A 22,243-nucleotide genomic window follows, 5' to 3' on the forward strand; every position below is an offset into this window, starting at 1 on the left:
CCCGTCAGTTCCAACGTATCTGGATCCGGAAATGGAGCGGACAGTGTTGCTGACGCTTCCTCTCAGGATGAAAGAGGTCCACCTAGCAACTACTCGTCCCAAGAAGGAGGCGCTGGAAACAGTAGCGGCGTTGCTAGCGGATATTCTTCGCAGCCTGAGGGCAGTGCAGCTCCTTCCGTCGCTGGTGGAAACGGTCAAAGCAGCGCTTTCTCGTCTCAAGAATGGGAAAAGGTATCGGAAGCTGGTAGCGGTGCTGTTCCATCCACTTCAGGAGCCGGACCTACCCAGGCTTATAACCTCAAGCCAGAGGACGAAGCTCTCGCTTCTCCACCTCCAGGGACGAGCAACCCTGCTTCGGACGTGACGGCTACTCCTGCGACCGCAGCACCTCAAGCTGATGCTCAAGCGAGAGAGGCTGCTGCTGGGGCACACGCGTCTCTGGCCGCACAGCGAGCTGCGGGTGGTGACTAGGTTCGCCGTGGTAGTGGAGTGCGCTAGGCGCACGGAGGTGGTCGGACTTGTCTACCGGGCATAAGAGAAACAGACCTGCTGGGCGATTTGGCTATCAGATACATAGCTACATACATGGAGGCGAAGATGCTTGCCCCCACCAAATTCATGGTTTCCCTCCTTCTCAAACAGGACATGTGAAGATGTCAGATTTCGCGCCGAGATTGATACAGACTCGCGCGTAGCAATATCAAGGTTCACTACGTCTACTGATCGCTTGTCGTTGCTCGTCTGCTTGCCGAGAGATGCCCACCGAGAATTCTCGTCGTGCACCAGCTCCCAGACTGCCGAATACAAGCAATCATCGCGTATCGTACGGAGCGGATAGGATACAAGGGGGATTGGGAAACGCATGGTGGTACAGGTATTAGCGGGGTCGCATTGTGTGTGAAGCAGCGTGTGAATCGTCGTAGTGCGGTACAGGGATTATCCTGTCGTGAGGCAGTTTGGGGGCGAGTGGGCCCAAGTGTCGCACAGTAGCATTGATGGCAAATACTGCAGCGTGTTCATGCTCACTGGAACAGACGCATGAGCGGTTCGCCTGCCACAAAGTCAGTGATGCAAATGCGCTTGTCTTCTCCGGCGCTAATGATTCTCTGCGCGTCCAGTCTAACGTCAAAGATGCGACCCTCGGTGCCTGAGAGACGCATGATGGGCGTCAGTGTGGGCGTGAAGGCGGTTTGCGTGTCAATGGATGCAAGAGACGACGATTGCGAAGGCGGTGCTGAAAGCGGTGTGCCAGAAGTGCCGGCATTCACCGCACATGTCGGACCCGCAAGAGCGTCGGCTGCATCCCACAGCATGACTTGTCGATCGTAGCCAGCTCCAGCAACGAGGTATCTGATGGGGTCAAAAGCCGTAGCCCTGACAAGTTGCGCATGTCCTCGACAAATGGCTCGGCATGCTCCAGTCTTGGCATCCCACACGCGTACGGTCTGATCGTTGGACCCAGTGACGACCGTCATGTTGGCGAAGCTGATGCAGGCCAGCCCCCTCTCGTGCCCTTCGAACACGCGCAGGCACTCGCCCGTGGCCGGATCCCACATTTGTACAGATCCATCACCACTGGCGCTGACGGCTACCGTCCGATCGTCGTCGAGCTTGCCCAGACATCCAGCATTGACCGGTCCAACATGCTGCCTATAAACGCGCTTGAGGGCCATATCCTTTCTGCTCGTGATACGAATGGTCGTGTCCTTGGAAGTGCTGATGATCCATTCCTTGTCGAAACTGACATCTAGTACGCCAGCTCCGTGACCCTCTAGCTTTCCGATCTTGCTCGGCACCCACACCTCCCCGCTCCCTGCGTCGATGCCGGAATCCGTAGCTCGAGCTCGAGTGGCACACAGCCTGAAGTCCCAAATGATAACGGTCGCATCGGACGATCCTGTGATCAGAGTTTCCTCATCGTAGTCGAGACACAGCACGCTACCCAAGTGTCCTTTCAAGGTGTACAGGCACAATCCTCGTTGACCGTCCCAGACCCGAACGGTGCGATCTCTTGAGCCAGAAACGATGATGCCCCTGGTACCTACCCCCTCAAGATCATTGGCATCACGTGGTTGCTTAGCCCACTTAGTAGAGCTGCCAATGTGCGGAGCGTTGGGAAGTTGTTCATCTACCTCCATAGAGGCAGGACTGATTTGGGGCTGGCCCTCCTGGGAGGGCATCGGGAGCCGAAAGTTGGTCTCGATACCATTGTGCGCGTCGAAGTCTGGTTGAACGATGCGCTTCTTCAAGCACGCTCGGGGCCACCACACTGTGAGATCGCTACGCGCACAGTAGATGCTATCAGCGTGACCTACCAGGTACCTGGTCGTCGGCTGCCATTTGGACTCGAACACGCTCGCGCCTGAGGAACCACGTCGATGACGTCCTCTGAAATCCCCTGGACGAGGAAGACGCGTGGGCAGAGTCGGATCAGGAACGGGAGAAGATGTGATTGTGCCAGGGATGAGGAAAGGATTGTCGCTGGAAGGTGTCGTCGGAGTTGGCCGATCTGGTATTGGCGAAGGTGAGAGACGATCCGAAAGCTCGCCCGCACCGGTAGGCGTCAGATTCCAGCGCTTTGCAAGAGCATATCGTGCGGCGTACAGCGCTTGCCAACTGATCCTCGGTGCGCTGGTCTGGGAACGTGGGAGCGGCAAGCCACTGTGGCCAAAGGTGGCGTACAGCGCCCCGGTAATTGCGCACTCGCTTTCAGCAGAAATGTTTGAACGTTGGTGATTGGCGGATTCGCCAAACCCGCAAGGAGAGAAAGAGGTGGCCTCATAACCGCCAAATAGACCTTCTCGAGGTCCTTTGCCGTTGTTTGGCACTTCTGACCACAGTCGATTCCAGATTTCGAGGGCGTTGGGACGCAGCAGCCAGCCCTGCGAAGCTCTGTCCAAGTATTGCGCTCGCCACACCCTGGCGTCCATCGCCCTCTCATTCCAGAGGTGACATACCAAGCGACACCTCACCAGATCGCGAGGTGCAGAGACAAATATCAAAATGTGCAACGCCAGCTCAGGAGGCAATTCTCCGATAAAGTCTGCAGCGAATGAGAGCGGTGAGCATGAATATGATGCGCCGATGTATGCATAGAAATAGAGGGCACTTCAAGGAAGCATACCACTCACCTCTAGTTGGAGCGGTCCAGTCCACCTCGCAGCCCTCATCGATCCTCTCTTCGGCGCTCGTGTCCATCTCCTCCTGACTGCTGCTGCTCATGATCGCCTTGCTCGTATCGAGACTTGTGTGCTGCGCCATGGCCCTGAATTGAGCTCGCACATCTCTAGCGCTCGTCATTCTTGATCTGCGTGTCTTTCACGGCTCTATTTGAATGGCATGTATGGAGCGGAATGAGGGAGATTGCACGTGCTGAGGGCGTGGTTTGGCCTCAAGAAGCTTGCGGACGCGAGAATCTTGCCGGGCCAAGGTGAGAGCCACGCTGAAGGTTTTCCTGTTGTGACCTGTGAGCAAGAGCGCTGATCACAATGGACTGTACGCTCGAAGGGAATGGGCGCTGGACAGATGTGCTAAGGCGCGGTCAAGCAAGAGTGGAAGCGTAGTCCGAGTGGTCGTCCCTGTTCCAAGGGCATGCTTCGCGGTGCTGCAGATACCGCTATAGTCAGCATATATATGTATCCATGCCACAGGAATTGTGAACACATGGGCTTAGAGCGAGCGCTTGTAGGTCGTCTCACCATATATACCTATATATATAGTCACGCCTGTTCGCGCAGCAGCTGACTCACAAGTCACAACACAACAACAACAGCGCCGCGCTTGATTTTGAACGATCGATCGCCCGAACGCGCCACCGGACGCACGCGCCGCCGCCGTTGCGTGACGGACGCGGGCTGTGCGCGCAGACGCCGCCCGCCTGGATGCATATGCAGCATGATCAACAGCGGTCCTCTCGACCCGCCATCCATACCCGTCCCTGCACCCTCGTTCGTGGGTGCCATTCAGCAGGGTCGCCCAGCTCGAGCAAACAATCCTGGCTGGTCTATGATCAAGGTGAAACACGCTTCGAATTCCTGGCAGACCATAGACAGCCAGATCAATCTCAAAAGTCGGGATCAACATGGACGCCAAGCCAAAGCTTGCATTCTCCTTCAAGAAGACCGTTCCCTCCATTGGATCTAGTGGCGTCTCGGCATACCCAGGCAATGCGCTTAGCCAAGCTTCAAGCTCGATCTCTCAGGCATCCTCGAGGACGCAAGCACCCAAGACGACGCCCATTACCGGGTTCGGCGGAGATGATTCGGGCGGCGAAGATGACGAGGATGTAGCGTCTGCTGCGAGCGGGAGCAGGCAAAGCAAATCAAGCTCCAAGGCCAAGACGAATAGAGTCGGCATGGGCGCAGCCCCGCCTTCGAAAGCTTCCGCCGCTAGTCAAGCGGAAGCGTTGCAGCTTGATGCTAACATCAATGATTACGATGGGGTCTGGGATGCCATGAAGAGTGCAGAGAAGGCAAAGCAAGCATTAATAGACGAGCAAGTCAAAACTCGAGAGGTGCGTGACGTCGCAACGCTTTCTTGGCCATCAAGTGTCTTGCTGACGCCAATCGTCCCTCGCGCCACTTTACCAGTCCAAGTATTCCTCCGCGTTTGCAGCTTCCGCAACTAGGAGGAAGATCGACAGAGCGAGAGCAGAGGCGAAGAAGATCGCTAGGGAACGAGACGCGGAAGGCGCTGAATTTGGAGATACGGAGGAGTTTGTTACCGAAGCTTACAAAAAGCAGATGGAGGAGATAGCAGAGATGGAGAAGCGCGAGGAGGAGGAAGAGAGTGAGTGAAGAGTGGCGCGCTGTCGCTCCGGCGCAAGTGCTTGCTGACACTCTTCCTACAGAACGCAACAGGGCCGCCAAAGCTGGTGGTATGGCCACTTTCCAAAAAGATATGCTAGCATCCAGAGCTTCGGCGCACGATGCGGCCGTTGCTGCTTCTCTCAGGCCTCAAGAAGATGGCGAAGATGCGACTGCTTCAAGAGGAACACAAGAGACAGCCGAGGCGAAGGCAAGTGCGACTTCTCATCGCAAGCTTGCGGAAGAAGCACGGGCGAAGGGATTGGATGTGAGGCTAAACGACGATGGAGAGCTGGTCGATGAGAGGTCCGTGCTGTCCGCTGGTCTCAATCACGTCTCCAGACGCGCCAAAGGCAAGGATATGGACATTGGTCGTGGAAACAGCAGAGCGGCACATCAAGGAGCTCGTTCTGGTCGAGACGGAGCGCAAGAAGCGAGGGAGATGAGGAATGGACAAAGAGCGAGACACTCGCAGATGTTGGAAGAGCAGATGATGGAACTGCAAGCGAAGAGGGAGAGGGATGAAGAGGAAGAGATGAGGGAGAAGAAGAGAAAGCTAATGGGAGAGAGAAAGAATGACGAGAAACAAATTGGCAGCGCGAAGGAGAGGTACATGCGAAGAAAGGCGGAAAGGGAAGCTGCTGCTGCTGCTGAATGAGGCGCACTGCGGACTTCCGTCAGGTGTAGACGAAGCGTGGACTGCTACGAAAAGGTCGCGCTGTGCACTTTTATCCACTAGCCTCGAGTCTCATGTGTCCATCCGCGATTGGAATGATGCCAGTGATAGGACATGCTCGTATTCAGTCACGAAAGACTTAGTGACTCGCTTTGCTGTTTGCCGTGACATCAAGAATCATAACGGATGCATGACATGCCGAAAGCCTGTGAAGCGTGGGGACATCTCGATGATCACGTGATTCGTAGTGCTGCCAGCCTGGGGCGCCATCGTGAGCGCTCCACCGACTTACCACCAAGAATTTGAATTCAAGGCTTTCGGCATCCTCGACGACACCGTATCGCGAAAGTTCCAACCAGCAGCATTTCGCTGCACGATCCTCATCTTCTCCGTGTCCCTGTTGTGCAGCCCGATAGAGAATCACGCTCTCATTCATCCATTTGTGTCTCACGCTCAACCCACCTCATTCAGCGCTGGGCAAACTCAACCAAGTGCTTCCGTTCGGTAGAGATTCCAATCGTCCGCCCTCGACATTTCCCCCCGCGACCCCTACACCGCTGCACCGCAAGAGACGCCCAGCGAAATACTGTCAGACTTTTCCGTGCTTCTCCTCCAAAGTCTCCACTTCGAGACATAGGCTCTCAGTCGGATTCGTCGTCATGGATGCCGAATCTATCCTCTCTCACGTGGCCTTTACAACATCAGGCTCCATTGTGGATTGCATAGATAGTGAGCGGGCTGACCAGTAAAGAAAGACGATGTCTAATTGGAACACTCATCGATGCATGTCCCGCTGGACCCTCTTCCTGGACTGTCAGAGAAAGTGCTCATCATTCTCAGAGATGGACGCAAGTTGATCGGTGTATTCCGATCATTCGACCAATTTGGTGAGCGGCCATGGGTGCACAGCTTTCGGCTGCGCACAGCTCTGCGCTCATAACCACTGTTCTGCCCAACGTCAGCTAATTTGGTTCTGCAGGATGCTGTGGAAAGGGTATCGGTCGGCAACAGGTATGGAGACATTCCTCGGGGCTTGTTCCTGGTCAGAGGAGAGAATGTGGTTATGCTAGGAGAGATTGTGAGTGATGCGTGTGGATGAAGATGGCGAAGGAAAGCGATGGTATCGGCACAGAAGCGCTCTAGTCTCTGGTCGATAATCTGACTGTACATCCGCATTTCGCAGGATCTCGACGCGGAAGACATTCCTAATCCAGCAGCGGTGCCCCTACCTCCTGCGGCCTTGCCACAATTGTTGGAAGCGCACAAGGCGGAAGCTGCAGCAAGGAAGGTGGTGGACGCCAAAAAGTCAGAAGTGTTGAGGAGGGAAAGGGGTTTCTGTGCGGAAGGTGCGGAGGGGGATGGGTATTGAGCGCAATGCATGCATCTATGAGAGCTGTCGAGACCCGGGCTTGGGGTGGCAAGGCAAGCAAGCAATCAGCTTGGCCCCACTTTGCGACTAGCGTCCTCCAGCAGCTTAAACCATGGCTGAGCAAGTGCCGTTTCTTTCTTAGAAATGACCTTTGTCCCGCCTGAAGCTGAAATTTGCTCTGGGAAGAGCCTGGCTATGACCCAGTGACGCTCCAGACTCAAGACTAGTCGCGATCGCGAGAGTCGTCGAAAGCTTGGGTACGAGACATCGACACCTTGAAGGCGCACCGTACCTTTCACTCCACAGCAAGTGTCCCTCACTTCGCCAGCTCGCCCTCACACAAGTCTAGTGCGGCTCTGATGCTGACTTCGATTGAGATGTGGATGCCACTTTTGCGTCTTTGGAAGCGCCGCAGTGGCCGGCCAGCTCGAGACATCCCAGAACAGCTGCTCCGCAATCTTCAATCATTTTCGCGAATGGTGAATACATCTAAATCACATAATGCCTTTGTGCTCATAGCTCAGTCTCGCGGGTTTGATGAATCACAATCCTGAGTGGTGAGTGGTAGCCTGACATCAAAATTCAAGATTCACGATTCATATTCAATCAAAGGATCACAAACGATTTCATCGACGACTGGAAGTACGAGTCACGAGGACTCGCACTGCTGGTACGCACGCACTCGTTCGTCATCAACCAGCACCGCCTCGATCAAGGATCCGGAAGCATCGAGCGGCAACTCACACTGCGCGTGGAAAAAGTTGCGCGCCCAACTGATGCGACAAATCGCACGCGCCAAGCGGAAGGCACACGCGCTTGTCCCTCAACTTCCACACTCCTCGCACAAGCACACAACTACAATCATGGATACTGTACCGGAACCGCACAGCACCTACAGAAGCATCTGTAAGCAAATTGCGCATCTGCATTGCATGCATGTCAACGGTCACAATGGGTCGGGCTTCCTCGCTTTTCGGATGCGTGACAGCAAGGAGTGGGCGAGTTCGGTTGATCAAGATTCCACCATCACCTCGGCACCCACGCCGCCATAGCAGTGCGTAGTGCTTCGCGACGACAAGCGCCAACTGCATTTCTGAGTCGTTGGGATGTTAGACAGCATGCATCTCAGCGGCTGCTGCGCCGATCCAACGGACCAGGCCAGCGTCAACTTGAATGTATGCGATCGCTCGTCGACTTGCCCTTTCGAATTGCCTCTGGAGCTGCAGACGCGTGTGGGCAGAAGCTGCCGTCATCTGGGCCAACGTGCATGTCCCTCAAGCGCACTTGCGGGGCTCACCATTGACGGCTAAATGACCTTGGTTGGACATGCGATACGATGATCACCTTCTTCCCAAGGTTGTAGCTGACCGCCAGCCTCCGCTTCATCTTCTTACCTTCTCCTCAACCTCTCTTTTCTTTTCACTTTTCTTCGTAGTCCAGCGGCTCGACGCTGCTGGTGGCGCTTTTCTGCCTGCTGTCCGATTGCACCTCATTCGGCACTAAGGTTGCCTCTGGCAGGCCGACCTACTTCCTTTACGTTCTATCTGATCAACACCTTTTCCCCTCGGACACCATCACCATGGAGCACGCTTCAGCAACCACGAGCACCGCGCTGAACCGCACGCCAGCCCTGAAGCCGCTGGTTCTGGCAAAGACGTCAGCCTCGAGCATCGCATCCACAGGAGCGCCGAGGCAGAGTAGAGGTCCGCTGGGGAGTTATACCCCGCGAACAGTGTCTTGCAGTGCAGACAGGCCTTTGATCATCCAGCCAAGCCGACCATCTCCATGTGCTCGACAACAAGCTCACCGAAAATCATCCGGCAATGCCAACCGCCGACGTGTAGTATCACGAAGTCGGTGCGTCACTGAGAATGTGGTGCCAACAAGGATCGTTTCCGGTGAGCATCACGCACGAGCGAATCTCCGATCAAGTCAAGCGGAAGTCAGGAGGTTCGAACTTCGCTTCGACGAACACGCTTCATCGCCCGACGTCGCCACGCCGCCCATGCCCACACGCCGTCAGCCTCGCACGAATGCGCAACGTCACAAAGAGGGAATGCATTCGGCTCGGCGCATTCGCTCAGAAGCCTTTGTCTTTCCCGTACCTCCAAGTGGTGGCCTCCAAGGGCTAGGTCTCGGTCTGGGGGCTGCGGACGCCCCATCGCGCGCAACGCCAGAAGTCGAAGCCGCTTTCCGACGCGCTGCGACTGATGGAAGGATTCCAAGAGGTCACGAATGGGTGGAGGACGCGACTACCTACATTAACAGACACAGTCCACTTTTGTGCGAAGGTACGGATGAAGGACTGGTGGCAAATCGCAAGGATCGAGGGTCGGACACGGATGAGCTCACAGGATCGCAAGGCTGGTCGCCGTACTCCAGTGTCGCTCCATCGCCCGCGCTTGGAATGACAGCAAGCACTGCTCCTTTGATCTTCCACAGGCAGGAGTCGGACAAGCTAAGAGCGCCAATGGCTCGTCGCACTGTGTCTCAACCTGGCACGGCAAAAGAAGAGAAGATGGCGTACTCCCCAGAGCCTGACGAGTATCCCTTTCCCGAAATGCCAAGTGGCCACGAGCGCCTGTCGATGGCCTTCTCACCTTTGCAACTCCCCAAGTGGGGCAGTGTGGAGCACCACGCACCCTCATTGGCAGAGCAGATGGCCTTCGCGTGTGGGTTGGGTAGCGATCTAGAATGGGATACCCAGACGAGTGCTGCCGACGACCACCAAGATTCGTTTGCGTACACCTCAGCTTCCGCTTACGTCACCGTCCCTGAGCTGCAAGAAGAGCAGACTGCGGAAATGTACAGGAGCTGGACGTCGCTCATCGACGCTGGAGCCGCGCTCGCTGACGAAGCGACTTTCTGGACTGGCGCCGGTGCCGATCTAACTCGAAGCAACACGACAGCAAGCACTGCGTACGTGCTTGCCGACAGCCCCATCCTGCAGGGCAAGCTTGCGCTCTCGCAGAATTCACCTGGAGGGAGCGTCTCTTCGGAGCGGTCAGATTCTGCATTCTCGCAGCCTTCCGTTGCGTCTTCCGTGACGTCTATATCTTCCGATCATTTCCACGCAGGCTCCTTGCTGAAGAGCGTCAGCATCGATCAATTGTTCGAACGAAGTCTGCTGGCTACTCCGCTCAAGGTCACCGACAGTCCTCAAGTTGCCGCCACGCGCGAGGGATCACCACACCACCTAGCGGATGAATTCAGCTATCTTGCCGACGCCGCGCTTGCAGCTCTCTCACCGGTTCCTTGCCAGGTGTTCAGTCCTGCTTTGTCTGACGACGAGCTGGGCCTCATTGGCACGCCAGCTCCGATGCAAAGTCTGCCTTCACCCATGCCCGCAACTCAACAAATCGAGCCGACTCGCTTAGCTCTGGCCTCGACTGTGTCATGCCCAGCTGTTCCAGCATCATACCGACCAGACTTTGTGCAAGAAAATCAGCGTTTGTTGCGCTCCACGAGCGAGAGACCCAGCAGTATGTTCGAGTCCCAGCCAGCGGCATCGTCGCGCCCGATGAGTGTTCTCGAGCGTCCACGGCCAGGCACGCGAGGTTCCATGCTGTTTGGAGGCGCGTATCAGGACGTCGAACGGGCGCAGGCTCGTGGCAGCGCTCAAACTCATAGGAGAGACTCTGGAACTCTGACTTCGGAGCAGCGACGACCAAGCGTTCCTACTCGTCCATGCCCGCCGGTCCCAAAGCGTAGGAGCTCTTTGGACATGCGAACTTTGGTCGGTGAACACAACGATGAGGCCCAATGCGGAACTCCGAGCTGCACACCAGTCCAGTCTGGACCTCGTGCGATGAGCCGCAATGGGTCTCAAGCTTTTTGGGAGGAGACGAAACACGCTCTCGGGGAGAAAGTGGCCAACAAGCCGACGAGTGCTGCCTTGCCCGACCTGGAAGCTAGGAGGCTCTCTGTGAGCAAGCCAAGTATACCTACCTCGATGATGACCTCTGCTCAGTCGGCACCTCAGATCGTTCGCGTGCCACCAAGCGCGTCACCAGCTACTGGAGCACGGAAAGAGCTGCTCGCACAACTTCAAGCTCAGGCAGCCACCATGACGCGATCCAAGTCCGAGCTGCCAATCTCTTCTGTGCAGCACTCGGTCCGCCGCAAGCCCGCTGGAATCCTGACCGCATCAGAGATGCAGGATATTCGCCGAGCGTGCAAGCAGAAGCAAGAATTTCTGCGTGCTGCTGCTACGGCCGGCGTGAAGGGACCCTCCGACATCCGTCATTCCGTGCATTTTGACGACAGCGCTCGACTACAGCACCATTACGCGAGCGGACAGCGCTCAACGCCGAGGATTGTGGTCAGCCCCGCCCAATCTCTGCCTGTCCCTCCCACTAGCAAATCGACGTCGCGACCAAAGTCTGCCCAATCCTCTCGCAGCGTGGCAGGCAAGTCCAGCTCGCTGTCGCTGCCGACCCTTTTCGTAGCTCGTACACCCAGCCAACGTAGACGTGGACACACGGGTGTACCTGCAACTGAACCAGGCTCCCTCGCTTTGGCAAAGCTTGGCATCAGCTCGGGCGCCCCGACTAGAACCTCGATGGTCTCCGTCGGTGCCAATAGACGTGGCGCTTCGAATCCGGGCAAATCAGATGTGCAGACTCCTGAAGGTGTGATTCTGGTCGTTGAGAATGTTGTTCAAGAAGAGTCGAGAGTTCTCGTGGTCATGTAGATCCTGCTGCGGGTCCTTCTCTTCCTTTTAGTACCCCGTAATGCTATGTGTCTTTCCATCTCTTGGCCGCAAACTGACCACCAACCTTTGACCTGATCTGTCGGTCACTTTCAGCGCACGTCTAGGTCATACCCGATATCATGGGTCGAGTGCGGTGCCAGTGAGTCCGCCAAACCGTGTGTATTTCTATTGCATCCACGCTCAGCTCAGCGCTCTAAGTCTGCAGCAAGGCAGCGCACGAAGATCACTCAGCATCGAACGTGAATGTGAAAGGCCTGACGTGCAGCCAGGAAAGGCGACTCACTGATGTTATCACCAAATTTGGCGTAGAGCTTAACCTTCAATTCTCTCATACCCTCCTCACACGATGCCTTTTCCTTTTCCAGCCTCTCGACCTCGGCTGTCAGCCTTTCCGACTCGACGTTGGCCATTTCAGCGGCTTCACTTGGCTTGAGGTGCATGTATGCGTCACCAACTTTGAACCTGTAGCACAAGGTGAGCCCGGAACAGCAACGGGCGTGTGAGATGGATCTCGTCTTCAGTCGGACTGCGTGTGCGGCAAAGGATCCAGTCTGCGCATCTGCCACTCACATGACTTTGCCAACCTCTGAAGCTCCACCTGTCGCCTTTTCATCTTTCGCGTCTTCTTCCAAGTCATCATCGTCCTCCGCCAGGTCATCTTCGTCCTCATCCAACTCCAGCAACTCCAGCTCTCCTACAGCATCGCTCAAGGCCTCCTTCTCGTCCCGCAGCTTTTCTAGCCTTTGTTCCAGATCTGCGCTCTTGTTGTTCAATCTCGAAAATTTGTTGATAGAGTCCTGATCTCCCTTGGACACTTCGACGTCATTTGATGTCTTGTCATCTAGCTGCATGGCGGACAAGCAAGTTGTGAATAGGATAGGCAGACCTTTGTCAGGCCCGGTCGAGGAAACTGATAGGAGAAGCGCATCGACTTACCATTCGCATGCTGGGCAACCCTGGGCAGGTCTTGAGCACTGCCTGCAATGTCCTGTCCTCGGGTCGAAAAGTATGATCGAGTTGGGTGTGAGCAGATGGGCGAGAGCCAGATGGAAGTGTATACCCGGCCTCGGTCTCGACAGTCACTGCTCGAATCAAAGTCACACGTCCCAGTCGCCTGTTCCGTCTGTGCCGCGCGGTGTGTCTGCGGTGAGACCGAAAAGCGCGCGTTGCATGCTGCAACGTGACTTGCACCTCCACTCGAAAGCATTTTGATTTTTGAATTTCGAGATCAAATTGAATCGGGAAACCGCTCACGGGTCACGACCGACATCACAGCTCACCATGCTCTTCTCGCTCTTACTGTCTTCCCCTCACCCTCGCACTTTAAGTCGACAAAGGACGCTGTGGTACCAGCAAGAATCTGTCAATCGCCCCTGAGGCTCACGTGCCGCTCAAAAGCGGAAGCACTAAGACTTGCCTCACCTCCACGCTAAGCCCCGACCGCATCCCATCACCATTATGGCACAGCAAAAGCAAGTCGGATCGAGCCAGCATTTTACCTCGGGATCGCCACTGTATGCGGTAGCGTGGGTCAATCAATCGTCCGACTGTCGATTCTGAAGTCCATCGAATGGCCGGCTGATCAGCGAAACCTTTGCACAGCGATTTCTGCCTCATCCCGATGGGAACGCCAGGCACTTCCGTAGGACCTTACATCGCAGAGTGTCAAAGGGTGCTGGAGAAGCTCGTGAAGCGGGGCGATCTAACAACGTATGAGGTGCGCAAATGCAGAGAAGGATGGCGCATAGTCGACAATTTCTCGCTTGACTTGACGGCAAGATAGCTGATCCGTTTCTTGTTCTTCTCCGTTGACCTCTTCAGATGCAGTAAGTCGGCCGACACAGCCCGTTGCCGAAGCGTACACTCGCTCAATTTGAGGTCAACTTATTCCCCTCAGCGGCTACGGCACCAATCTGGAAGGCACCTTCTCACAGGTCTCGGCGGCGATTGAGCAGTGCCATGAGGCAGTGCACGCGAAAGGAGTGCGTACGGAACCCCGAGTCACGATGAATGCCATGTCGAAGCGGTGTAATCTTGCTCACCCGCTGCATGCCTTCTCGCAGGCACCACGAATCGCAACGGATATCCGGATAGGCACACGCACCGACAAACCAGCTCCAACGAAAGGGGCCCCAGAGCAGCTGACTTCTGACGAGCAGGGAAAGAAGGAGGACTGGACTGCAGGTCTTGGCGAGAACGAGCGCAAGAGGGAGAGCGTCAGGAGGATACTAGCAGGCGATGCATAAAGAGATCCTGGACAGGTCGAGAGCTGTATACAGCGAGCTATTATTCTGCTGCATCATACTGTGATGAAGGTCCGCTTCGAAGAGTGTATGCCGTGTGCAAGAACCCTCCCAAACCTGGTGCGAAGCTGCCAAGATCGCGTTGAAGTGGGTTGTAGGCAAGCTTGGGTCATCACTTTGCACCCCTTTGTGTAGGTTGTGAATGATTAGAGCGCTCGCCGATGTGACTGCGCCACTGTTGCATTGAATGGAATGCAGTCGAAAAAGTGTTTCGTCTCTTGATGATATCTTCGCAGGTAGCTCAAAGCAGCTAGGTGGAAGCATCCGCTCAAGGAGCTCACAAAATTGACTCACGTGACCGACAGCTGCGACTGATTCGTTAGGCTGTGCTGTAGAGGCACCGCCGGCCAGGAGCACGGTAACGGCCAAATGTCACAGGCGCCTTGACACGCGATACCACATCCATCAAGAGGGGTGCGCTCTTGCCACGCACACACACAAATCCACTCTGCGCGCACCATCTCGACCCGAAAGATACATTGTAGCGAAAGACGGTGTACTCTGTTGCAGCGCAATACTAGGTCCTCAATATTACATCACTTCTCCACCGCCTGTGGCCAGACTTGGTCACCTCCGTCGAAGGACGGAGGTCTATGCCGCGGTGGCAAGATGGAGAGCGACGAAGAGAACGATCTCTGGCTTTGGGAGCCTGTGAGACTCTTCACCCAAACCATCAAGCTCGGTTTCGATGCTTCTGTGGACAAGCTTAGCAAGGACAGGCTCAATCGTCCCACCACATTTTGCCCGGCACCCTACGAAGATATACGGCAAACTTTACTGCAGTGGTTTCCTGATGCTGGTATTCGCAGAAGCAGTGCCATCGAGGACGCAGAAGAGCAACGGAGACTCGCAGACCAGGAGGCATCCACCTCTGCAAAAGAAGAAGATGTTGCCTTCGGTCAACAGGATGGCACCCACCCTGATTCTCAGACCACGCCAAGGAAACGTAGAAGGGTCAAGACGGAGACAAACCCTGAAGCATACACATTGGATGCAGATGTGATTCTACTTGACGACGCCTTGAGCGCGGAATATCTCGGATCTCTTTCGGACAGCGTCTATGGCATTCGTCCCGTCAATGCCTTCGCTGTCATCATTCATGCTCCTCAAGCTACTGCTCATCGCCTGCGCGAGGAGCTGAAATCGCGTGATGCAGGCTCCCCGAACAGGCACATGAGTGACAGGCTGGCGATCCATGTAGACGATAGCTCAGACGATTGCTGCTTGCTGATTGGGCATCTGGTGCGTTGTACCCGGTGGTGCAGGTTTGCCTCAGCCGCATGCTCATTTGAGCGCTTTAACATCCTTTCAATCGACCACAGATACCCAGCGCTGTTAAAGACCCTGCAGCAGCGTTGCGTCGGCTTCCTCTCCCAGCATTTAGGGGGGATTGTGTGAGCTTGAAGTGAGCTGCGCCTTGTTCTCAACGTTTGTCGCTGAGGCAAAGCGCTCTTTGTGGCTGCTGCACACAAGCCATCCTTTACCTTCAGCAAGTGCCAGGTCACACTCAGCGCGCCGTTTCTCGACGCAGACGACGTGGTCGGACCTTCTAGTCACAGCCCATGGGGCAGGGCTCAGAGAGGGCCAAGCGGATCCCCTGTAAGCTCTTACGACCCTCTCACCAAGCATCACTTCGATCAGCATCTGTACATTCTGCCGGGAACTGACCGAGAGAAAGCGAACTGGAAGAGGAGGGGCATACGCACGGGCCCATTCCTTGCTAGCTGTTCGGCTGCCGAAGGACCGCAGGTGGTAGATCCGCGCAGTCGAGCGACGCCCAAAAGGCTCTTTGGCGAAGTGAGTCCAGACTCGAAGTTGTTCGCTGCAGGTATAGGTAGCTCAGTGTCATCATCGACTTCTCAGTTGACATTTGACGTGGTCGCAACAAATGAGGCGTTCGAGTATGGCCGGAAGCGAGATCATGATCACTACGTCTTGGGCGCCGCGAATTTTCACAGAAAAGCTCCAGCTGAGGAGATGAGGTTGTTCTTTGGAGCGCTTTTACTAGTGAGCTAAGATCGACAGACTAAGCATTGGAAAGATTGACCATCCGGCTAATCCTGTGACGCCAGCATCCCAATGGGAACGTTGAGCTTGATGGCCAGGAAGCGGATGTCTGGTCTCGAGGCAACAATTACTATGCACCTTCGCCTTGTCAGCCACTGCCTTTGCACACCTTTGCCAGACCACAGCGCGGTGACTCAAAGAAGGCGAAGAAAAAAGATAACAAAGCTTTGCTAGAGTGCTACGCTTCCCGCGACCGGCACTCAAGGCCCGATCAGCCGGAGGACGGCTTGCGCAATGACACGACATGTTCCAGAGACGAGGCCATCGACGCAGCGAAGCAGGAGATCCAACCATCTCGTGACATGGGACAGCCTCACTTGCCACTTAACAACTGTATGTGTGCTAATCTGTTTGCGCGTCTGATGGGCTACTGACGTTCCGACTCCACCAAACAGCTCTCGAAACGCTACTCGAGGCATGTCGCCCGCCGACAGACAGCCCTGAACTATTCCCGCCGTCATCACTAATAGTCACGCCTTTGAAGCGCTACCAGGCTCGTGCTGTGGCATGGATGGCGAGTCGCGAGGAGCCTGAAGGCGTCTCTCATGAACTTCTATACCCTGAATGGATCGCTTTACGCTTCAAACATTTAGACGAGCCCTTCGTCTCTATAAGCAATCAATGGGGCCGTCTACCAGCAATTTGCGAGTCGCGAACTCAAAGCCTTGAGACACGAGCCTCTTCTCCGCTTTCACCACCCCCATCACCGTCTGACGCAGGCCAACGATCGCTCGAAATGATGACTACGGCGCAATCTTTCTATCTGGATCTTCTCACGGGCACAATCAGCTTGAAAGCCTTCCGTGGCGATGGAGGCTTTCAACCCGGAGGAGGACTGATGGACGGCCTGGGATTAGGCAAGAGCCTTGAAATCCTAAGTCTTGTTGCGGCTCGTCCTCGCGCTCCTAACGCTGCAGACACCAGTCGCTCGGCGCTTATGGTCGCCCAACTACCGGAATCGCAGAGACCATTCATCTCTAAGGCTACACTGATAGTGGCGCCCGCCGCACTGATAAGCCAATGGACAATGGAATGCGAGCAGCATGCGCCATCTTTGAGTATCTTCCGCTGGGATCAAGCTACGATCGATTGGTCCATCAAATCCACGATGGACGACATTCGCGCAGGAGCGCGGCATTGGCTGAACGAGTTCGATCCGGATATCGTGCTGTGCAGCTACGAGTTGCTTCGCGACGAGCTCAGGAGAAGCAAGAAGAAGACTTACGCAAACAGTCCGCATACACCACTCCTGGAGATTTGGTGGCATCGAGTCTGTCTGGACGAAGCTCAATTAGGTTCGTGTACGGCATGCAAGCTGCTGCGAGGCCTGAAATGTAACGTGTGGTTTTTTTTCCAACCCGATCCCTTATCCGTCACCGCAGTTGCTAACTCGTCGGGCGCGGCTGCAGAGGGGGTCGCGTGTCTATGGAGAACAAATGGCTGGGTGAGCTATGTCTACGTGCTCGCAAATTTAAATTGTAGCTGAAGGATGTACGCGCACTCCCTTGAGCAGGTGGTTACCAGCACGCCAGCATCTAGCTCTATTGCAGAGCTCGCTGGCATTGTGTCATTCTTGGATCAGTGAGTGAAAAGTATCGCGATCGAAGCACTTCCAGGCTTCTGACATTTCGCTGCATCTCAGCGACCCACTCGCAAATCCCACTGCTTTCGCAAATCTGATCTCGAATGGATTTGCTGCTGGTGACTCTGAGCACATTAGACGTGCTCGTGGGTTCTTCTCTCAGATCTTCTGGAGGAATACCCGAGAGCATGTCGCCGATGAGCTTGAGCTTCCCTCATCCTCTGACGTCGAAATGCGGGTGAGTTTCCACGATAGCGACACTGCGACATTTGCGCTTACGGACCCAATCATTCCGATCTGAAGGTGTCGATGAAAGGTGAGCATTGCCTCTCATAAACTCACCATTGAGACAGCGCGATGCATTTTGCGCTGACAGCATTCGCCTTCAGATTTCGAGCTGACAATCTTTGAGCGCGAGATGCGCATCGCGCGCAACTTAGCGGAGAAAGTACTCACGTACGGTAATTTCTCGCAGCGAAAGCGTTTGCACAACCTTATCTTGGCGCTGCGGCAGCTCATATCACATCCTCAGATTGCGACGAGTCTCGGCTATGACGCAGGCAACAAGAGAATGAGCTTCAAACATCTGACCATGGGACTCTTGTCAAGGCTGCACAAAGGGATTACGCTCAAGCACATGGAAGTGGTCAAGGTGAGGAGCAATTCAGCCCTCAAGTTCCTGTTGCAGTTCGGTTCTTACTCGCAATCCTACTGTCTAGCTTGTGATCACGATCGCTGCTGGTCATCGCTTCTTCGAAGAGGAGCCTGAGCCCCAGGAATGGCGTGGAGGTGTGCCCGTGTGGGCAGACGACGTGTTGACAGAGGCTCTGCGAAGGGCAATCGGACTCTGCGAGCTCCATCTCGCTGCAAACACTGCCGACGAGGGCGACGATGATATAGAAGAGGAAGATCCAACTAGCGAGGCGGAGAGCGAGCTGGACGATCCAAGCGTGCGGCCTGAGCGTGGAACATCTGCAGACGTCAAACGCCGAATGCGGTGGGATGAAGCCGAGTACTGGTGCCGAGTTCTCCTCAAAGAGCCCACAGGAGGGCCGCCGGAAGTGAGTCCGCTGGGACTTCCCTCCAATGATCACCTTATCAATCATCTCACCCGGGCTTCATCGTAGCTACACGATGAAAAGCGCCTCGAAAACCTTTTCTTCGAAAAAAGAAGGGTCGCCAAGAAAAGCGTAGACCCGAACAACCCTCGTTACCATGATGTCGTGCTCGATGCAGGATCCAAAGACATGGACAAGCGAATGGACGCGCACGACGCCTCGAGATCTGGGAGGAATGAATTCGAAAACCCTACTCTCAAGATAAATCGCCTGCGAGGAAACATCAAAGGCACAAGTAAGACGAAAGGGGCCAATCAGCGCGGTGCTACACAGGTGTGGTACTACAGCCCTCGTCTAAAGCTCGAGAGACTGATAGAACGCTTCCACGCTGCTTTGAGTAAGTACAATTGCATGACGAACGGCTTCTGTGTGAAATCTCTCATCAAGATAGTGACATCGCCCTTGCAGCTCAGCTCTTCGAGCAAGAAAAGGAGCTTGAATTTTTGCGAAACCGAATCGTCGATGAAGGCCAGGCTCGACGCGAGGGTTCCGCAGGGCCGTCTAACGCTCGGTGTTGCATCTGTCTGGAAGATGACAAACATCGTGGTTTGTTGCCATGTGAGTCACCTCTTGTACCGCAGCGATGTCGTGCTAGCAGCGCACTGGCTGAATTGTATTCACAGGTCTGCATGGTGCCTGCTTGGAATGTCTCAGCGTACTGCTGAATAAAGGCCATCAGGCGGCAGATTGTAGGTGGTACGACGCGCTGAGCGATATCGTATCGTGCAAGGCACTGACGCTGTTCTCTCTCTCAGGTCCAATCTGCAGACGGAAGTTTCGACGCTCCAACATTACTGAGATCCTACCAGAGGCGCCAGCGACCGGCGCCACCGCTCAACAACTTGAGCTCGGATTTGGAGCGAAGATTGATGCTCTGATCTTAGACATGAGAGCTCGCAAGTTCGCCGATCCTCAGGCTCGATTTGTCGTCTTCTCCGTCTGGAAGCGTTGTCTAACCCTCATCTCTGAAGCTTGTACCACCGCAGGCATCATGAGCCTCACTTTCGAAGGCAGTGAGCAAGAGCAAGTGGGTCGCGATGCCTTCGAATAGATCAAGCCTGTGCGCTGCTTACTGACGTCATTAGCTTGGTGTTCAGGCTTCCGCGCTCTCTCAATTTCGTATTGACCAGAGCATTGATGTGCTCTGCGTACCTCTTTCGCACACGGAGGGTGAGTCCTGGACTTGCATCGACGTCTTTTTTGCCGCGCGGACCCAGACGAAGACGCCGAGCCTTCCATCCCTCCAATTAGGTGCGGCTGGTCTGACTTTGACCATGGCCAACGTTAGCTGTGAGTGCTCGGTGGAGGTGCCCTGTACGTCCTGAATCAGCTTCTCACGGTATGATCCTTCTTCTGTCAGATTTTATGGAGCCTTGTCTGAACGCTAGTCTCGAGCAACAGGCCCGTGGCCGCATCAACAGAATTGGCCAAACGCGAAACACGACCAATGTCACCATCCTTATGGAGAATACTTTCGAGCCCAAAATCGCCGACATATCTACGGAGCGCTTGAACGCCGCACGTGGCGCACACGGTCATCCGTCGGCAGCCGGACGACCTGAGCCGATTCGTGATCAGCCCTTGGGGGAGAATAATACCTTCTCGAATGAAGAGATAGCTAGACTCTTTGAACTCGACATCAACGCTTTGCGGGCTGCCGAAGCCGAGCGGCGCTCTGCCACTCAAGCCCAATTGAATACAGAGAGATCTGCTCAAATGCAGACTTACCTTCAAAACTGAAACCCAAATCCCAGACCCACCATCTCATCTGCAACGTTAGGCTCGTCCATCACCTTCTTCATTGTAGCCAATATCACCTTTACGTATCATCATACGCCTCACTCGAAGCCTGCATCATCGCACCGACTCGTCGCCGGGCACCCTTGTCATTGACACGACCACTCGACACCCAGGAGCATTCGGATGGTGGAGAAGATGGTGACATTTGAAACGGCGATGTGCCTCCTGATTGTATTCGAGCCAAAAGCGTTCGACTGATGAAGTCAGAATGGAGCCCGCATCGCTTGTGGTGTGGCCGGCTCGAGGATACCCGTGTTTCTCAAAAGTTGACCTTTGCGTTGCTGAAGTCCATTTCGGGATGCTTCACAGGAACAAGGGCAAGACGAGCATGTTCAGCATAGCTTTCGCCGAGACCTATATCAGCCTTTCGAACCGCATACATACCTGTTGCTTGAACTTGTCTAACGCCTACGTGGGAAAAAGGGTGAGAAGATTAGGGCTAGTGCAGCCAGCGACGTGGCACGCGCATATACGAATCTGCATTTGCCTGAGTGAACCTCACCTCTGATTGCTTGAGCTGGTCGGAAGTGGGCTTGCCGAGCGCTTTCTGTCTGTTGTCAAACTGCAGTACGCACAGAGAGGTGATTTGAGGAGAAGTGGAAATGCTAGCACTTCCAAGAGCACAGGTGACTCACCATCATCTTTTCGACCATCGCGCTGAATGGTAAATAAAGCGGAGATACCTCACATAGTGTGAGCGTGGGGATCACGTGGTGGCAAAGGTGCCTGCAGCACGTACCGAGTCTCGCCATCCAGGTCGCTCAGCTTTGAGTTTTCGGGCACAAGCTTGGTGGTGTCGATCTTGGGTGCCGAGGTCACTACATGTGGCCACCATTCGGACTGATTTTGCTTCTCGAGATGAATTGAGACAGTCTGAGAATCCTCTACCAAGCATTCAGAGCAGCATTTCATAGCGTTTTTGAGCGACAACGCGCATGGAAACGAGGACACAGACGCGCAATCTGATCTCACCTAGAGACCATGTGCTGTCATCCTCCACAACATCCTTGAACAGCTCTCCCTGCGAATAGCGGCGCGGCATGGCGGACTTAGCTCCGCATCTTCGTAGCTTCACTCCACTGACCCCGCGCTCACACTAAAGACGGGCTCTTTGCCCTTTCTTCCAACCTTGATGCTCCTCCTCTTGATCACGACGTCCAGCTCCTTTGCTCGAGTTCCCTTCTCGAAATCCACCAGCACGCTGATATTTTGCAAGGTCTGGTCCCATTTATAAGGCAAAGCCTCTTGCTCGGCCGCTTGAGCTGCTGCTCGAGCTGAGTCGTATGCTTGACGCTCCGGCACCGAAAGCTCGTCGTACTGGGAAGCTGTGAGCTCCTTTGGTTTGGAGATGCTCGGCGTGTCGCCGGTGCTTGAGGATGCTTCCGCCGACATCGTTGGTGTTATCAATGCAATAACGAGTTGTGCAAGCAAGCCTCGATTTCGAGCAGTGTGAGCCAAGAAGGTGACAGGTTGCTGGGAAGTCCCAGGTCACTATGTATCAATGCATCAAGCAAAGGTGTCTGCTGAGAAGCCATCTCGCCGGTACTTCGCTGCAACAAAGCCTTGTGAAGTCAGAACTCTGATGAATCAAGAATCAAACAATCTAGAATTCTTGAATCCTCGAATCCAAAGCTTGGCTTGTTGCAACTACTGTCACGTGATGACGTGCCTATCCCAAGCATCCACGCCGTTCTATGGAGAAGTGCGCTGTTGCGATCGAGCGTCCGTGCGTCACCATCAGCAGGCAAACGAGTCGAGTGATCCGAGCGCCAGTCACGCCATTGAGCAGGCGCGGCACTGCACGTTTGG

At 55.0% G+C, this 22,243-nt stretch overlaps 9 protein-coding genes across 9 annotated transcripts; 5 read left to right on the forward strand and 4 right to left on the reverse strand.

The window, feature by feature from the left end:
* Window positions 1-1,022: 1,022 nt before the first annotated feature.
* IE81DRAFT_290505 (WD40 repeat-like protein) lies at window positions 1,023-2,138 on the reverse strand (the record flags this gene model as incomplete). Its single annotated transcript, XM_025511852.1, has 2 exons — window positions 1,023-1,139; window positions 1,269-2,138. 2 exons carry the CDS (start codon window positions 2,136-2,138, stop codon window positions 1,023-1,025), a joined length of 987 nt encoding a protein of 328 aa, XP_025369467.1.
* A 1,277-nt stretch (window positions 2,139-3,415) lies between these two features.
* Window positions 3,416-3,733, reverse strand: IE81DRAFT_137804 (hypothetical protein). The gene has a single exon (XM_025510324.1). It carries the CDS (start codon window positions 3,699-3,701, stop codon window positions 3,531-3,533), a length of 171 nt encoding a protein of 56 aa, XP_025369468.1. The 5' UTR covers window positions 3,702-3,733; the 3' UTR covers window positions 3,416-3,530.
* A 45-nt stretch (window positions 3,734-3,778) lies between these two features.
* IE81DRAFT_366742 (hypothetical protein) lies at window positions 3,779-5,609 on the forward strand. The gene is made up of 3 exons (XM_025517033.1): window positions 3,779-4,513; window positions 4,590-4,788; window positions 4,850-5,609. Exons 1-3 carry the CDS (start codon window positions 4,082-4,084, stop codon window positions 5,461-5,463), a joined length of 1,245 nt encoding a protein of 414 aa, XP_025369469.1. The 5' UTR covers window positions 3,779-4,081; the 3' UTR covers window positions 5,464-5,609.
* A 420-nt stretch (window positions 5,610-6,029) lies between these two features.
* IE81DRAFT_137846 (LSM-domain-containing protein) lies at window positions 6,030-6,917 on the forward strand. The gene is made up of 4 exons (XM_025510325.1): window positions 6,030-6,210; window positions 6,300-6,368; window positions 6,444-6,559; window positions 6,665-6,917. Exons 1-4 carry the CDS (start codon window positions 6,141-6,143, stop codon window positions 6,848-6,850), a joined length of 441 nt encoding a protein of 146 aa, XP_025369470.1. The 5' UTR covers window positions 6,030-6,140; the 3' UTR covers window positions 6,851-6,917.
* A 1,268-nt stretch (window positions 6,918-8,185) lies between these two features.
* Window positions 8,186-11,646, forward strand: IE81DRAFT_137878 (hypothetical protein). Its single transcript, XM_025510326.1, has one exon. The coding sequence runs from the start codon at window positions 8,430-8,432 to the stop codon at window positions 11,541-11,543; it is 3,114 nt and encodes a 1,037-aa protein (XP_025369471.1). The 5' UTR covers window positions 8,186-8,429; the 3' UTR covers window positions 11,544-11,646.
* A 103-nt stretch (window positions 11,647-11,749) lies between these two features.
* IE81DRAFT_347567 (hypothetical protein) lies at window positions 11,750-12,509 on the reverse strand (the record flags this gene model as incomplete). The annotated part of the gene is made up of 4 exons (XM_025516165.1): window positions 11,750-11,763; window positions 11,848-12,026; window positions 12,135-12,409; window positions 12,501-12,509. 4 exons carry the CDS (start codon window positions 12,507-12,509, stop codon window positions 11,750-11,752), a joined length of 477 nt encoding a protein of 158 aa, XP_025369472.1.
* Window positions 12,510-12,950: 441 nt separating this feature from the next.
* Window positions 12,951-14,039, forward strand: IE81DRAFT_323638 (hypothetical protein). Its single transcript, XM_025514009.1, has 3 exons — window positions 12,951-13,285; window positions 13,461-13,546; window positions 13,628-14,039. Exons 1-3 carry the CDS (start codon window positions 13,186-13,188, stop codon window positions 13,808-13,810), a joined length of 369 nt encoding a protein of 122 aa, XP_025369473.1. The 5' UTR covers window positions 12,951-13,185; the 3' UTR covers window positions 13,811-14,039.
* A 225-nt stretch (window positions 14,040-14,264) lies between these two features.
* On the forward strand, window positions 14,265-20,482 carry IE81DRAFT_323639 (hypothetical protein). Its single transcript, XM_025514010.1, has 19 exons — window positions 14,265-15,109; window positions 15,190-15,261; window positions 15,341-15,664; window positions 15,731-15,874; window positions 15,940-16,267; window positions 16,330-17,229; window positions 17,317-17,378; window positions 17,448-17,515; window positions 17,577-17,754; window positions 17,820-17,832; window positions 17,906-18,168; window positions 18,236-18,577; window positions 18,644-18,971; window positions 19,043-19,192; window positions 19,258-19,323; window positions 19,390-19,661; window positions 19,732-19,804; window positions 19,886-19,924; window positions 19,995-20,482. Exons 1-19 carry the CDS (start codon window positions 14,477-14,479, stop codon window positions 20,372-20,374), a joined length of 4,635 nt encoding a protein of 1,544 aa, XP_025369474.1. The 5' UTR covers window positions 14,265-14,476; the 3' UTR covers window positions 20,375-20,482.
* On the reverse strand, window positions 20,481-21,991 carry IE81DRAFT_323642 (nuclear movement protein nudC). The gene is made up of 7 exons (XM_025514011.1): window positions 21,530-21,991; window positions 21,407-21,455; window positions 21,174-21,318; window positions 21,070-21,091; window positions 20,937-20,996; window positions 20,819-20,842; window positions 20,481-20,735 (listed from the first exon to the last, which is right to left on the reverse strand). Exons 1-7 carry the CDS (start codon window positions 21,824-21,826, stop codon window positions 20,694-20,696), a joined length of 639 nt encoding a protein of 212 aa, XP_025369475.1. The 5' UTR covers window positions 21,827-21,991; the 3' UTR covers window positions 20,481-20,693.
* Window positions 21,992-22,243: the final 252 nt, after the last annotated feature.

The sequence above is a fragment of the Ceraceosorus guamensis genome (genome assembly GCF_003144195.1).
Source record: "Ceraceosorus guamensis strain MCA 4658 unplaced genomic scaffold IE81scaffold_31, whole genome shotgun sequence".
NCBI classification, from domain to species: domain Eukaryota; kingdom Fungi; phylum Basidiomycota; class Exobasidiomycetes; order Ceraceosorales; family Ceraceosoraceae; genus Ceraceosorus; species Ceraceosorus guamensis.

Excerpts from the sequence above, each read along its gene's own strand:
- IE81DRAFT_137846 (XM_025510325.1), top strand. The coding sequence starts at position 6,141 with ATGGATGCCGAATCTATCCTCTCTCACGTGGCCTTTACAACATCAGGC. Across the intron at positions 6,369-6,443 it reads CCGATCATTCGACCAATTTG|CTAATTTGGTTCTGCAGGAT; the intron begins GTGAGCGGCCAT and ends GCCCAACGTCAG. Across the intron at positions 6,560-6,664 it reads TGGTTATGCTAGGAGAGATT|GATCTCGACGCGGAAGACAT; the intron begins GTGAGTGATGCG and ends CGCATTTCGCAG.
- IE81DRAFT_323638 (XM_025514009.1), top strand. The coding sequence starts at position 13,186 with ATGGGAACGCCAGGCACTTCCGTAGGACCTTACATCGCAGAGTGTCAA. Across the intron at positions 13,286-13,460 it reads TCTAACAACGTATGAGGTGC|GCGGCTACGGCACCAATCTG; the intron begins GCAAATGCAGAG and ends TTATTCCCCTCA. Across the intron at positions 13,547-13,627 it reads AGGCAGTGCACGCGAAAGGA|GCACCACGAATCGCAACGGA; the intron begins GTGCGTACGGAA and ends GCCTTCTCGCAG.
- IE81DRAFT_323642 (XM_025514011.1), bottom strand. The coding sequence starts at position 21,826 with ATGTCGGCGGAAGCATCCTCAAGCACCGGCGACACGCCGAGCATCTCC. Across the intron at positions 21,092-21,173 it reads GACCTGGATGGCGAGACTCG|CGCGATGGTCGAAAAGATGA; the intron begins GTACGTGCTGCA and ends TTTACCATTCAG. Across the intron at positions 20,997-21,069 it reads CGATGGTCGAAAAGATGATG|TTTGACAACAGACAGAAAGC; the intron begins GTGAGTCACCTG and ends TGCGTACTGCAG.
- IE81DRAFT_323639 (XM_025514010.1), top strand. The coding sequence starts at position 14,477 with ATGGAGAGCGACGAAGAGAACGATCTCTGGCTTTGGGAGCCTGTGAGA. Across the intron at positions 15,875-15,939 it reads TCTTTGGAGCGCTTTTACTA|CATCCCAATGGGAACGTTGA; the intron begins GTGAGCTAAGAT and ends CTGTGACGCCAG. Across the intron at positions 17,516-17,576 it reads ATTGTGTCATTCTTGGATCA|CGACCCACTCGCAAATCCCA; the intron begins GTGAGTGAAAAG and ends GCTGCATCTCAG.
- IE81DRAFT_137804 (XM_025510324.1), bottom strand. The coding sequence starts at position 3,701 with ATGGTGAGACGACCTACAAGCGCTCGCTCTAAGCCCATGTGTTCACAA.
- IE81DRAFT_137878 (XM_025510326.1), top strand. The coding sequence starts at position 8,430 with ATGGAGCACGCTTCAGCAACCACGAGCACCGCGCTGAACCGCACGCCA.
- IE81DRAFT_366742 (XM_025517033.1), top strand. The coding sequence starts at position 4,082 with ATGGACGCCAAGCCAAAGCTTGCATTCTCCTTCAAGAAGACCGTTCCC. Across the intron at positions 4,514-4,589 it reads AGCAAGTCAAAACTCGAGAG|TCCAAGTATTCCTCCGCGTT; the intron begins GTGCGTGACGTC and ends CCACTTTACCAG. Across the intron at positions 4,789-4,849 it reads GCGCGAGGAGGAGGAAGAGA|AACGCAACAGGGCCGCCAAA; the intron begins GTGAGTGAAGAG and ends CTCTTCCTACAG.